Here is a 14,028-nt window from a genome sequence, read left to right on the forward strand (position 1 = left end):
TTTATGTTTTTTGTCTAAAAAACTGTCTTGCACTTTATAGATAATTTAGGGTGGAATGAAAGAGACAGAGATTTAGTACGGTACCACATGGGCAGACCCAGTCATGATTATACACAAGAGGTCTGGTGTCAAACAGGAGTAATTGCTTGAATGGAAAACCTTTTCCAATACATCCCACTGATATTCTTGTCCCTTTTTAAAGATTTGTTTATTATGTATACAGTATTCTGCTTGCATATATTCCTGCAGGCCAGGAGAAAGCACCAGATCTCATTACAGATGGTCGTGAGCACCATGAGGTTGCTGGGAATTGAACTCAGGACCTCTGAAAGATCAGCCAGTGCTTTTAAACCACCTCTCCAGCCCCCACTGATATATCTTAAGAAAAAAAAAAACAAAAAAAAAAAAAAACAAAAACAAAAACAAACTTCCAAGGATGTTTGGTGCTCTAAGGGAGGAATATTATAAGTTGTTTCCCATAGGAGAAAATTATTCCTTCTACACATACCAAGTAGATGACTCCTGTTGCCTTTATTCACTAGTCATTTCTATCCGTGTGGGTTTTTAAGTTTTATGTTTTGTAACTGTCCAATAATAGATACAGTAGGACTTACTTTGATATATTTCATTCTGAGGATTAGGCAGTATCTGACACACAGTAATCACAGCATTAATACCTCACCACACACAGGCGTCCGCAGATGTGGATGCACGAGACAACATTACCATTCACTAGCAGAAGGCAGTAGCCAAATCTCAAATCCCTTGGGTCTTGTCTCTTTACTCTGTGTAAGGGGAGTAATAACCCACCACACGGGGTTGTACTAAGTATGTGGCTTTATTAGTGCGAAACCGCCTAACACATTCTAATAAAAAGACTGACGACAACTATTCGTTGCTGTAGTTTCTTTTTTTTTTTTTTTTTTTGGTTTTTCGAGACAGGGTTTCTCTGTGTAGCTTTGCGCCTTTCCTGGAGCTCACTTGGTAGCCCAGGCTGGCCTCAAACTCACAGAGATCCGCCTGCCTCTGCCTCCCAAGTGCTGGGATTAAAGGCGTGCGCCACCACGCCCGGCTTCGTTGCTGTAGTTTCTTGAGGCAGGGTTTCACTATGTCGCCCAGGCTAGCCTTGAACTCGAGGCACCCCTCCTGCCTCGGCACTGCCTCGCGAGTGCTGGGATCACTGGGTGAACCAACACTCCCGGCTGGGACTGCTATTCTTTCAAAGCTGAGTGTGACAGAAGAGTACCAGGGGAGCTACGGATGGCGGATCCCGCAGAAGGCCGTGCTCCCTGCAGGACCGGCCTCGGGGCGGCTTAAAGGGCCGGAAGGCTCGCCCGCCTGCTCGCGGCCTGCCCGGAGAACCCTGCTGGGCCTCCGTCACTCACCTGACTGCGTGTGCGGCCGGACCTCACCGCACACAGGCGTCCGCAGCCAGCCCGCTACCCAGCAGCCGTTTGGGTGCCCGCGGGACGGCCATCGCCAGCACCTCGTCACTTCCGCCATTCAAACGGCCACCAATGGCGGGAGCGGACGGCGGGAAGCAGCCTGGTCCCGCCTCCGCCGGGGCCGCCGGGTAGGCCGCGCCTAGCTGAGACCCCGCCCACGTCCCGCCCCGCGTACGTGTAGCCCCGCCTACGTGCGCGCACGCGCAGTCTTGCGCAGGAGGCCATTATTTCTCACAACTGCCGGGTGAGCAGTCTCACTTCCTCTCTGGCGCTCGGTTTGCTTCACAGACCCGGAAGCAGAGACGTAGGGAAGGGAAGCTCTCTGGCGAGCCACGAAGGGGGACGTTAGTCTCTCTTGTTCTTGGGGCGCGTTTGGTTCAGTTGCCTGGCACTTCGAGCTTGTCTTTGTTGACCTGTGCTCCACGCAGCGGGCGTCTTGGACAAGTAGTCCACAAGTGGAAAGTGTTCTGTTTTTAATAGGAAACCATGAGGAATCAAAGCAAGCGCAGTGGGCTGACAGAGCATCTCTGTTGCATGCTAGCTGGGACCCTAAACCAATGGAGTCATAGTTTCTCTTTAGACCTGTATTGCTGTAGACCAAGCCACCCTGGAATGTCCAAAGTGGCGTATTCTTTTCACCTGGCATCTGTTTCCTGTCAGCTGAGGGCTCGATTGGGAGTGTTCAGTGCAGTGCCTGCCTCCCTGTGCCTTTACCACAGGGACCAGACATCTGTCGCACTCCTTGTTCGCTGGTTTTCAGAGGGAGAGTCCTAAGAGCATTCTCCAGGAAAGAGTGAGGCTGTTAGTGCCTTTGCAGGGGAAGCTGAGGCGTTGTAATTTTGGTGCATTTTATTGGCTAAGTATCAGGGCCAGCCCAAACTCAAGTCAGGAGAAAATTAAGGCTTTGTAGGCATCTTAGTTCCCTGCGGTGTCCTTAGTAATACTTGAGCTGCCCTCTTCCCTGAGTCCATGGGAGACTCAAAGGTTAAGAATCATGTGAAGGCATTTTGCAGATTCTCAAAATCATAAGGTCTTCTTTTTGTGTGTTTTCTTTCTTGTTCGGAACTTTGCCCTTTGATACAGACCCAGCCCCTCACAGCACAGAAGTATGACCAAGACAGGACAACTGTCATTCTCTATCTCCCTTGTCATTGTGACTGGCCCATGGATGGGTACATGACCTCAACTGGGCCAACAGTATTTTGTAGCAATTGTTTTAACTGGAACCAGCAAAAATGAACACATTCTTTGGGTTCATGCTGGGGTATGAATCTGGAGCCTTGCTGAATGAATTCTTCATTGAGTGATTCCACACAAGCTGATCTGAAGGCAGAAGTCTGACATACATCAGGGAGCATGTGAGGGAAGTCCAACAGTGTCCAAACTCCTGGATGCAGCCATCTCTGACGTCAGCAGTACCCCTGGTCATTTTGTATCTTTCTGACAGGAACCCTGGATTTAAGATGTTTTCAATATGGGGTTCTGTGTTTTGTTTGTGAGACACTGGCTTACTGAATGTTCTGGAACCATGTGAGTTCCAAACCAGGCTGGCTTTGAACTCACAGAGATCCTCCACCTCTATCTCTCTAATGCTGGGATTAAAGGTGCTTGCCACTACAACTTGTCAGTTTACAGGTTTATATTCTGTAGACATAATATCTGGCATCTTGGGAGCTAAAACAGAATAATGGTTGAGATATGGGATCCAGAGTCCAACTTCATGGACGTAAATTCCTAGCTTACCGACTCTGAGCCTGTGCTAATTCCTGAACTTGCCTAGAAGTCAGTTTTCTCAACTCAGATGTAGCAAAAGTGCTCCAAAAGGTCGCTGTGAGGTTTTAAGCTGTTAAGACAACTCCTGGCAACACAGTGTATGACACAAGCTGCTTTTAAAATTTTGCCTTTTAATACATTCTTTTTAAAATTTTATTCTGGAGACAGTCTCTCTGTGTGGCCCTGGCTGTCCTGAAACTTGCTGTGTGGACCAAGCTGGCCTTGAACTCACAGAGATCTGCCTGCCTCTACCTCTCAAGTACTGGGATCAAAGGCATGGTCACCATAGCACATAATGCTTTGGTTTTGATTTTTAATTATGTTCATGTATTTTATAGGTATAGAGAAGGTGGGTATGTTTAGCTTCTAATGTTGTCCATCCATTGGGAATGAATGTGTGTGTGTGTGTGTGTGTGTGTGTGTGTGTGTGTGTGTGTGAACATATGTGTGCATACATGTGTATGTGCACAGGTATGGAAGTCAGAGGTCAATGTCAGGTGTCTTTTTCTATGGTTCTCCACCTTGTCTTTTGGAACAAAGTCTTTCATTGAGCTAGATTGGTAGCAAGACTGACAAGAGTTCTCAAGGAATATACCTGTCTAAACACAATCCCTCCCTGTACCTCCAACACCACCGTGCCTGGTTTTTACATGTGTGGTGGGGATCCGAACTCACTTCCGTGTGCCTGCACAGTAGGTACTTTATTGATTGGCTGTTTCCCAGTTCTTGAATAAACAAACACTGCTGGTCAAGAGGAAGAATGGTGACATTGGTGTGGCTGGCTTCTGTGCAATGCAGCCTCTCTTCAGAATACAGCTGAAGCCAATTAGGCTTGGAGCATTGGTTACTTTAGCATCATATGACCACAGTACCTGGGACGCACAACTTAATGTAGGAAAGGTGTATTCTGGCTTACAGTTTCTGAGGCCTTCAGTCCATCATGGCCAGGAAGGCAAGGGGCACTTCATATCTTAGGCATGGACAGGAAGTAGAGAGAGTGAAATGGGAACAAGTTGGGGAGAGTATGCACTCAAGTACCCACTGTCAATGATTTACACCCTCAAACTAGACCCCACTTTCTAAAATTTCCATGACTTCCTCAGATAGCATCACCATGTGGAGACAAAACATTGCAGTTGTGAGACTGGGAGAGACAATGCATTCAAATCACAGCAGAATAGTTTAAGATGGCTTTGTAGCTCTGAGTTCACTTTAATCTCTAACTACATTCTGGGAAAAAAACAAACCTGACATTTAAGCATGAGGAGTCCTCGGAGTCTTGTGTATAAAGTCCAAAAGAATGTTGGGTGGAGTGCACTCCTGTAATCTCAGCACTCAGGAGGCAGGGGCAGGGGTATTATCACAAGTGTGAAGCTAGTCTAGGCTACATAGCAAGTTCTTGGCCAACCAGGGATGCAGTGAGACCCCATTCAACAAACAATCCAAAAGAAAGGAGAGCTTATGTTGTGGAATAGAATATCTGTTTAACTATATAAAGATGTATTGCATTTATTTGTTTTACAGAATATTTGTTTGACTATGTAAAGATGTGATGCTTTTGTTTATACTGCATTTGTTTGACTATGTAAAGATGTGTTGCTGTTTTACCTTACCTACCTAAGGCACCTGATTGGTCTAATAAAAAGCTAAATGGCCAATAGCTAGACAGAGGAGGGATAGGTGGGGCTGGTGGGCAGAGAGAAAAGGAGAGCCAGCTAGCCAGACATGGAGAAGCAGGAAAGCAGGATGGACAGCATTTAGATGAAGTAAATGAGCTTCAGGGCAGCACATAGATTAATAGAAATGGGTTAATTTAAGTTAAAAAAGTTTGAAACAAGCCTAAGCTAAGGCTGAGCATTCATAATTAATAGTAAGTCTCCATGTCATTACTTGGGAGCTGGTTGGTGGACCAAAAAATATTTCAACTACATTTGGAATCCAATGTGGGGCACATATTTCTATTCAGGACCTGAGAAAGCTGGAAAAAGAAGAATGAAAAGACAGGAAGAAAGGAAGGAAGAGAGAAAGAAAGAAAGAAAGGAAGGAGGGAGGGAGGGAGGGAGAGAGAGAGAGAGAGGAAGGAAGGAAGGAAGGAAGGAAGGAAGGAAGGAAGAAAAGAAAAGAAAGAAAGAAAGAAAGAAAGAAAGAAAGAAAGAAAGAAAGAAAGAAAGAAAGAAAGAAAGAAAGAAAGAAAGAAAAAGAACTGGCATGGATTCCTAGCAGCCTGGTGCTAATAGCTTACAGAGGCACAGCTCTGCTGTACAGCAACCACTTGAGCAGCAGGCACATTAAGTAGAAACAACAAGCTAAATAAAAACACCCCACAGTGAGGACACCAACTTCCTAGAGCTGGGGCAGTTAAATACAGTTCCTGGTTAAACAAAGCTCCCAGTTAAATGCAGCTCTTGGCCGGGACCACGGGGCATAAAGCTCTGCTCCCATGGACCTGAGCCAGCCACCAGCACAAAGCCAAGTAGCCAGTTTGTTTGGCTCACTCGGTCAGAGAATGCTACAGGTGTGCCATAAAGCAGGTCCAGAACAAAGGAATCTCTAAACAGGTTGCAGTGTGTTTTTAAAAATGTGTGTAGGCCAGGCGGTGGTGGCAAACACTTTTAATCCCAGCACTCAGAAGGCAGAGGCAGGCAGATCTGTGAGTTCAAGGCCAGCCTGGTCTACAGAGTGAGTTCCAGGACAGCCAGGACTACACAGAGAAACCCTGTCACAAAAAAACAAAACAAAACAAAACCAACCACAAAATAAAAATGTGTGTAGGTGCTTAAGAAAAAAAGGAAAATGGGGAGAGATAGTCATTACAAAAATAGTTTAAAAATTATAAAGAGAGAGAGTAAAGTAATATAAAGGAAAAAAGTGAAGTAAAGATGGGAAATTAACAGGGAGTCTGGATCCTATAATGTGTTGTGTTGACTTTGAATTTTTGGAATGCTGATGAGTGAACGACAGCTGCTGACAGACACTGGATTGTAAAAGGGACTGCTGAATTAAACCAGCCTAGATACTTTAGAGATGTCTTAACTTTAAAATGGAATTCAGAAAATGTATTGCTTTTGGGGGAGAGATTTTGCTTTTGTTTCCATAGGAAATGAAAAGCTGTAGATTCCTTCAAGGTTAATAGAGATCAGGTTTGATTGGAGGAGACCTCCTGAAAATCTTGGCTACAGACATAAAGAAATAAACCAAGAAAAACTACAAGACAGGTCACATATATACTGATACCTCTGCATGGGAACAGCTCTGAGATGGGACAAAAAAATGTTACAACTAGTTTTCCTAGGACTTGACAATTATCTCAATTTTTTCAGGGTCACCCCCAGATAACAGAAAGCAGTCTAGAGAATATAATGCCCACATTCCCAAGAGGTGGGGTGGTTTTTGGTCATTTGGTGGGTTATAGATGATTATTGTTTATAGTTGAATTTAAACAACTATAGCCAACCCCCTTAAATAAAAACAAACATTCATAATTTATTTTTGGGAATACGGGTATAGTTCTCTAGACTACTTACTGCTGATTGGGGTTGCTGGTAATCTTTGGAGGACCCTGAGAAAATTTAGGATTATGGTCAAGTCCTGACTGGAGTAGTCTGTGAGGCTGGATCATCTTAGGCAGCAACCTTGAAGCCGTTCTGGATGCAGAACTCAGAGGGAACTGCAACAGAGGCACTCTGAAATGTTGGATCAACTGGACCATCTTTACAGAGTACTAGAGGATTATTCCACAGCAGTCATTGTTTATGGGAGATATAGAAATATAGGATACAAAGACAACTATTAAACTCAAATATTTTACATTGGTATGGATTTTGGTATATTGATATAAATTTAAAGTTATTTTTGTTATACTATATGTATGTTTCTACTCTTGTATGGAGTACTGTGCTTATCCAGCTCATTTAAAAATGTAATATATAATTAAGAAATGCAGGTTAGTAGTTAGTCATTATATAATCAAACTTGTAGTCATATTAGATATGTTTTTTAAATTAAGCAGATATATTTTAGATACACAGGTGATCTTCATATGCTTCAGAGACTTACAGAATATAGTATTTAAGATGTTTAATAACCTAAGGCTTTTTATGATAGTGAAACATGTCTGCTCCTGACAGCACCAATCTACTTCATAAAGGATGGTGGGCATCAAAGAACCTCCATATGAAGTTTGCTTTCACTGTGGCAAAGCTAGCCATTTGGGCAAGAAACTATTCGTGCCTCGACTGCTGACAGTATACTGTCCAAATTGAACATGCAGGACACACAAGAAAGGTGACTGCAGAACTTTGCCAAGACAAGGCAGGACAGTCCTTCAAAATTCTTGCTTCATAGAAAAGTCTGTCAGATATTGTAGATGGGTGCCCCAACATTGTAAAGGAACCTTGGGTGAGTGTCTAGGCAGCCAGATGTCTCTGTAATTTCTATAGTTTTGAAAGTGGCTTGCACTGCACTTCCTGTTTACTCAGGTAATATTATATCTTTCTGGAGTCTTTGATGAAGTTGAAGACTAGATAGTTATAGTTTTCTTTAGTTATGATAGAAGGTAAGTTAAGTACAAAACTTTGGATTCATCAAGATCAGATAAATAATGGAGTATTTTCTCTGAATTTGCCAAATACAAATAGACTGGATATTGTATATATAATTTTTGTAATTACTTTTATTATATATAGTTTTACTATGTTAAAGTTAAAACATTTCCTTTTTATTTAGACAAAAGGGGGAATGTTGTGGAATAGAATATTTGTTTAACTTTGTAAAGATATTTATGTTGCAGAATATTTGTTTAACTATGTAAAGATGTGTTGCATTTGTTTTAACTACATAAAGATGTGTTGCTATTTTACCTTGCCTACCTAAGGCACCTGATTGGTCTAATAAAAAGCTGAGTGGCCAATAGCTAGGCAGAGAAGGGATAGGTGGGGCTGGCAGGAAGAGAAAAAAGGGGAGCCAGCCAGCCAGCTAGGGGCTAGCCAGCCAGGGCCAGACAGACACATAGGAAGCAGGAAGGTAGGATGGACAGTATGTAGATGAGGTAAATGAGCCTTGGGACAGCACATAGATTAATAGAAATAGGTTAATTTATGTTAAAAAACAAAACTAGCTAGAAACAAGCCTAAGGTAAGGCCAAGCATTTATAATTAATAAGTCTCTATTAATTAATAAGACTAATAATGTCATTATTTGGGAGCTAGTTGGCAGACCAAAGAAACTTCCAACTACAATCTTTTAAGAACAGAAGTAATCTAAGAGGTTCCATATGATAGCCTGCTATTTGGGCTTCCCTGATATTAGCACCACACGGGTGGAACAAGTGGCCGTTGCTCAGTAGGACTGATATCAAGAGTGTGGCAACCTGGGCCATGATGCTTCAAATCCCAAATACTGTCTTAAGTCATGGAGTAGGACTGAGCTATTTACTTGAGTAAGAAAAGAGAATGGGCTGGAGAGATGGATCTGAAGTTAAGAGCACTTGTTGCTCTTGCAGGAGACCTCAGTTCAATTCCAAGCACCCACATGGTGGTTCACAACCACCCCTAACTCCAGTTCCAGATTTGTTTCACCTTCTGACCTTTGCAGGCACCATGGGCACATGTGAGATATATATATATATATATATATGTATATATATACATATATGTGTGTGTATGTATATGTATATATATATATGTGTGTATATGTATATGTATATGCATGTATGTATATATATATATATATACAAAATGCTCACATAAATTTTAAAAAAAGAAAAGAAAAAAGAAAGAAGAAAAGGAATTCTATTGTTCCATCATTTAAATCTTTTTGGCATATTGTTCCTATGAGATGCAACAAAACCATTGATACCAAGCTGCAAGTTACATGTTTACAAAGACAGGAAGGGCTAGACAAAAAGGAAAAAAAAAAGATAATTTACAACCCAGAAAAACACACAGTCAAGTGGGGCTATGTAGAGACAGCATTGGTTTTGAAGTTGGATTCAGATGTGGGTCTGAGCACCTGCTTTACCAGAAGTTAGTCTCTCTGAAGCTCTTGGGGATAAAAGTATCAGTTTTCACTGAGTGGTCTCTGTGCCAGAAATTCCCATCTAACAGCAGTTGTAAAAACCACATGTAAGAACTCAAGTTTTGAGGCTGGAGAGATGCCTCAGGATTTTGATCACCTGTTCATGCAGAGGGTCAGGGTTCCATTTTCAGCACTCAAATGCTAGCTCTCCACCACCTGTAACTCTAGTTCCAGGGGATCCAATACCCTCTTCTGGCCTCTGTGAAACATACACACCTGCAAGCAAAACACCCGTAAAATAAATGAATAAATAAAATTCCTCAAGCTGTAAAAACCAAGTCAGCTGTAATCATCTTACTTAGAAGCGTAACTAATTATAAAAGGTCACAGTATGATTTGTCCACCAGAGCCAGAGCAGGGGACATCCACCTTAGCATTTCTATTACTGCCAACTGACCTGCTTAATGCATCTCCTGAGGAGCACTCCTGTTTGCAGAGCACTCCTTTCATCTAAAATTATTTCCAAAGTGAGGCTAGAAGGTATAATGTGAAATCATAGTACTTGGGAGGCAGTGGCAGGAAAATTGCAATTGAAAGCTGTTTGTGCTGTGCCACCCTGTTCTACACGATGAGACCACGTCTCAAAAACAACAGCAGTGAAATACAGCAGCAGCAGCACAAACACTATTTCTCCTTACCTGCGAGCATAGCAGTAATTTACACACATTTAACACTTGGTGTTCACGGGGGTGGGGGGTGGGGGAGGGAGGCACCAGGAGATGGCTGGAAATTCAGGCTCTCAGGTCCTGCTTTGACTTGCTGAATCACAATCTGAATTTTACTCACATTTTTTTTTTTTTTTTTTTTTAATTTTTTTGAAGTGCTAAGAATTGAACTCAGAGCCTCATGCATGCTGGACAAGAACTTTGCCACTGAGTTATACCCAAGCCCTCAGAATCTGTATTTCAAATAGACCTGCCCATTGTTTACAAGCACCTTAGCATTTGAGAAGCCCTGGCACACACAGAGCCCCTTGGTAGGAAATAAGGTTTGGTATTATGCTGTATATTTTGAAATCAATCGATGAAAATATATGACCCTGTGTTTCCCAGCCACAGTGTTAATTCTTTGGATTATGGCAGATCTCCCAGTGCCCATTTCCTCTCTCTAGATCTTATCTCCTAGAGTCAGTGGGAAGTCCTTCCAGCCTGGAAGTGTTATTCAAACACCTGCCCCACTCTGTCTGATGTGATAAAGCTTTGGCTCTAAGAGTATCGAAGGTGAATCCTCTTTGACTTGACTTGTTCCCAAATAAGTGGCACATGGTGATGCTATTTGCAAGTTAAGAATGGTCTGACCACCATTATTGTCCTGTGCCATCATCCTAGAACTAGGTTTCCTCCTAACTCAAAAGGTGAGTCTTGAACCTGAATCCTTGCTGGCACCAGGAGCCTTAGGTTTGGAGGCCTAGAAGATAAAGATTGAATTGCACTTTTGTTAATGAACAAGGCTTATACCCAGAAAACCTTTTGGACTTTCTGAGCATGAGTTTTCTCATCTATATAATGGGCTTGATAGTGATAATTCAGCTCTCAGGGCAAGGACTGGGAAAGTTGTAGACTGTGATGGTCTTGTTTCTCTTATGTGTACTCTGGAATCATGTGTGGTGACTGTGTTGACAGTTAAAAGGGAAATGCACTGAATAGAAACACGTCTTCTGCCCTGGGTCTGGTGGTCCAGTAACATCAAGGTAAGTTATAATGTCCTTAGCTCTTCATTGAAGCTAAGGAGATGTATGCAGACTGAATAGATCCCTATTGCAGGACTTGGGAGAAATTGGAGCCCTAGGAGCCAAGGCTTGGAGGAGATGGAGGGGGCAGGAGAGCATGAATGCTGGAACCTGAGAAGTGCTATCGAGGAGAAGAGATTGTCTTTGTGTCCTGAGTTCCAGTTTGGTCACAATCACCTGCTTCAAGATGTTGATCCTAAACAGACACTGTGACTTTCAAGGGAGAAGAGACACTGTTCGCAATCTTTGTGCCTTCTGCTCTTCAGCCTGTGAACACCCTGGGTTGCTGATTTGCCATGGATTTTCCTGACCTCCCCCAAGATGATGTTATCTACAAGCTTATTCAACTTCAAGGATTCACAGGCAACTCTTCCTAGGCCATGTTTGAACTTTAAGAAGGGCATTTTAAGTCCTGAAACTAAAAAATGAGAGGGTCCAGTCTCAGGTGCTGTCTGGCCTGTGCGGGGAGGAAGCTGGAGAGTAAGAAGTGGCATCAGGTCTCAACAACTCTAGTACACATCAGCTCTGAGGATTAAAATATCCACCACTAGAGGGCAGGCTAGACAAACTTTGGAATCTTTGCTCAGTATTTTTTATTTCAATTTATTTGTGTTTCCAGGGACACCAACCCAGGTTCTTACACAAGAGAGACAAGTGCTGTGCCCTGAGCTACATCCCATCCTCAGATTTCTTCCCCCACTTCCACAAATCCCCTTGCTTACAAAGAATGACTTAAGGTCACTGGTATCAGGGAGACACGAAGGCTACCATGACATTGACATCGTTGTCTTATCTAAGTGCAGCTAGAATGCTAGTTCTGGCCCAGAGGAACACACAGGCACACGTCCTCATGACACAGACTACCATCGAGCGTCTGCACTGGGCATGTCATCCGCTCTCTCTTCTTTGATCCTCACACCTGTCTGAGGCAGGTTTTTAAATTGATACTTTCATGTAAATTATTAACAAAAGAGAAATTATTTAACAGATGAAGAAACAGACTGATAAAAGTTAAGTGTATTCATATCTTTTTACAAAGCAAGCAGCGGATAAGTAGTAGAGTCAGGCTGTTTGTTGAATTTGTTTGTTCCAAGGGTTGTAATTAAATGATGCATCACGGACAGTCCCCAGAGGCCTTGGGGACCACTGTCTGACAGCAGTAGCTCTAAGCAGAGAAAATAGTTCTAAACAACTTCTGCTTGTAAACTGTAGTCAATAACAGTGTTGTTTTTATGAGTTTTAAAAATGTTCAATTTGTTTGTGTGTGTGGTTATGGGCATACGAATGCAGGTTGCCATGGAGTCCAGAAGAGGGTGTTAGATCCCCTGGAGCTGGAGTTACAGGTGGTTGTGATCCATCTAATGTGGGCACTGGGAATTAAACCTGGGTCCCCAGCAGTCAGTGCTCTTCTTTGAACCATTTCTCCAGCCCCCTACATTTTTTTTTTAAAGCAGAGTACAAGACGGAACGTGGTGGCATGAATGCGAATGGCCCCCATAGGCTCATGTGATTAACTCTGGTCTCCCAGTTGGTAGAACTGTTTGGGAAGGATTAGACAGTGTGGCCTTGTTGGAGGAGATGTGTCACTGGAGGTGAGCCTTGTGGTTTCAGAGGACTTGAGCCATTTGCAGTGTGCCCTCTCTGCTTCCTGTGTGTGGATTAAGATGTGAGCTCCCAGACGTCCCTGTCACCATGCCTTCACTTCATCATCATGGACTCGAATCGTCTGAAGCCATGAGCCCAGTGAAACATGAGCCTGCTCAGGCTTTCTTGGTAATGTTTATTAAACACAATCTTTCCTTGTGGATATATGTCTTGCTAAAATTTATATCATGAGTCTAGGTAGACTGGGGTGTTCTAACGCTCCTGGCTCATCAAACGAACAGTCGCATAAATCTGTAGAGCAGGAACATCACACCAAGGCAGACTGCTATAGAGCCGATTACTTGGGGACGTTCATGGAAGGGTGAGCCGACACCATTGTTCAACATCTACACATAAAAAGAGAGTCTTGTGTGGCTCCTGGAAGCTCTAGGATGGTACCTGTAGGTGAACACCACTGTGCAGGTCTGGAAAAGTCAGAAGGGTTTGATATATTGATGGGTTCCTCAGCTCACAGAACAGTGTATCTACCACCACTATGTCATCCCCCCTTAACAGTACTGACTGATGGAAGTATCTCACAGTACTGCTCTGCGCATGTGCAGCTGGGACTTGTCCCCTTGTCCTCCATCTGTGTGCTCATAAGCACTAACAGTGTCGGGGCTGCAGAAACAGTGCTTCTGGATGGGCGGAATTAAGGTCACCTGTTGTATCAGAAGTGGTTAACATAGGCCGAGGTGTTTTTTTTCTCCCTGGTCCCCAAGAGTGCTGATGTAGGGCCTGGGAGGCCTAAACCTTCAAGTCTAACACCTCAAAGTCCAGTGCATGATCTAGGAGATTGGCTGTCTTCTGAGAACTTGTAGGGATGCAGAATGCCAGAATCTGCATCTTTTTATTTATTTGTTTGTTTGTTTGCTTTTTACAAAATACACAGATGACTGTCTGGTTACATTCAGAAGCTGTGCCCAATTGACTCTTTGGTCTTAACTGTGTTCTTTTATGGTGAGTATTTGATGAATGAGTATTGCTACTTGAGACTGTGGACACACTTGGACAGCTTTGATGGCTGTGGTTCGGAGCTAGCGTTCAACAGTGTGCTTGCCAACATTGCTTTTGTTTTTTTATTTATTTTTTATTATTTTATGTATGTGAGCATTTTGACTGCTTCTGTGTCTGTGCACCACACATGCATACTTGGTGCTCACAGAGGCCAAAAGAGTGTCGGATCCCCTGGAACTGGAGTCACAGATGGCTGTGAGCTGCCATGTGGTTCTGGGAATCCAACCTGGGTCTATGGAAGAGCAGCCAGTGTTTTTAACTGCTGAGTCATCTTTCCAGCCGCACTCACTGCTTTTGTTTTTGAGACAGGTTCTAACCATAGCTCTGACTGGCCCGAAACTGGCT

The 14,028-nt window shown here is 43.2% G+C and overlaps 1 protein-coding gene across 15 annotated transcripts in view; it reads right to left on the reverse strand.

The window, feature by feature from the left end:
- Cep295 (centrosomal protein 295) overlaps window positions 1-1,609 on the reverse strand; it is a 45,454-nt gene extending 43,845 nt beyond the window's left edge. For 9 of the 15 annotated variants that reach the window (XR_013052608.1, XR_013052609.1, XR_006073929.2 and 6 more), the window contains exon 1: window positions 1,386-1,590. Coding sequence is in view for 7 of the 15 variants with exons in the window: in XM_076575687.1 (XP_076431802.1) it covers window positions 1,386-1,503 (118 nt within the window). In the remaining 8 variants the exon portion in view is untranslated. Of the gene's footprint in view, window positions 1-614; window positions 723-1,385 lie in introns of those variants that run through there. The other 6 variants (XM_076575690.1, XM_076575689.1, XM_042280439.2 and 3 more) reach the window with 5 other exon arrangements.
- Window positions 1,610-14,028: the final 12,419 nt, after the last annotated feature.

The sequence above is a fragment of the Peromyscus maniculatus genome, chromosome 7 (assembly GCF_049852395.1).
Source record: "Peromyscus maniculatus bairdii isolate BWxNUB_F1_BW_parent chromosome 7, HU_Pman_BW_mat_3.1, whole genome shotgun sequence".
Lineage (NCBI taxonomy): Eukaryota > Metazoa > Chordata > Mammalia > Rodentia > Cricetidae > Peromyscus > Peromyscus maniculatus.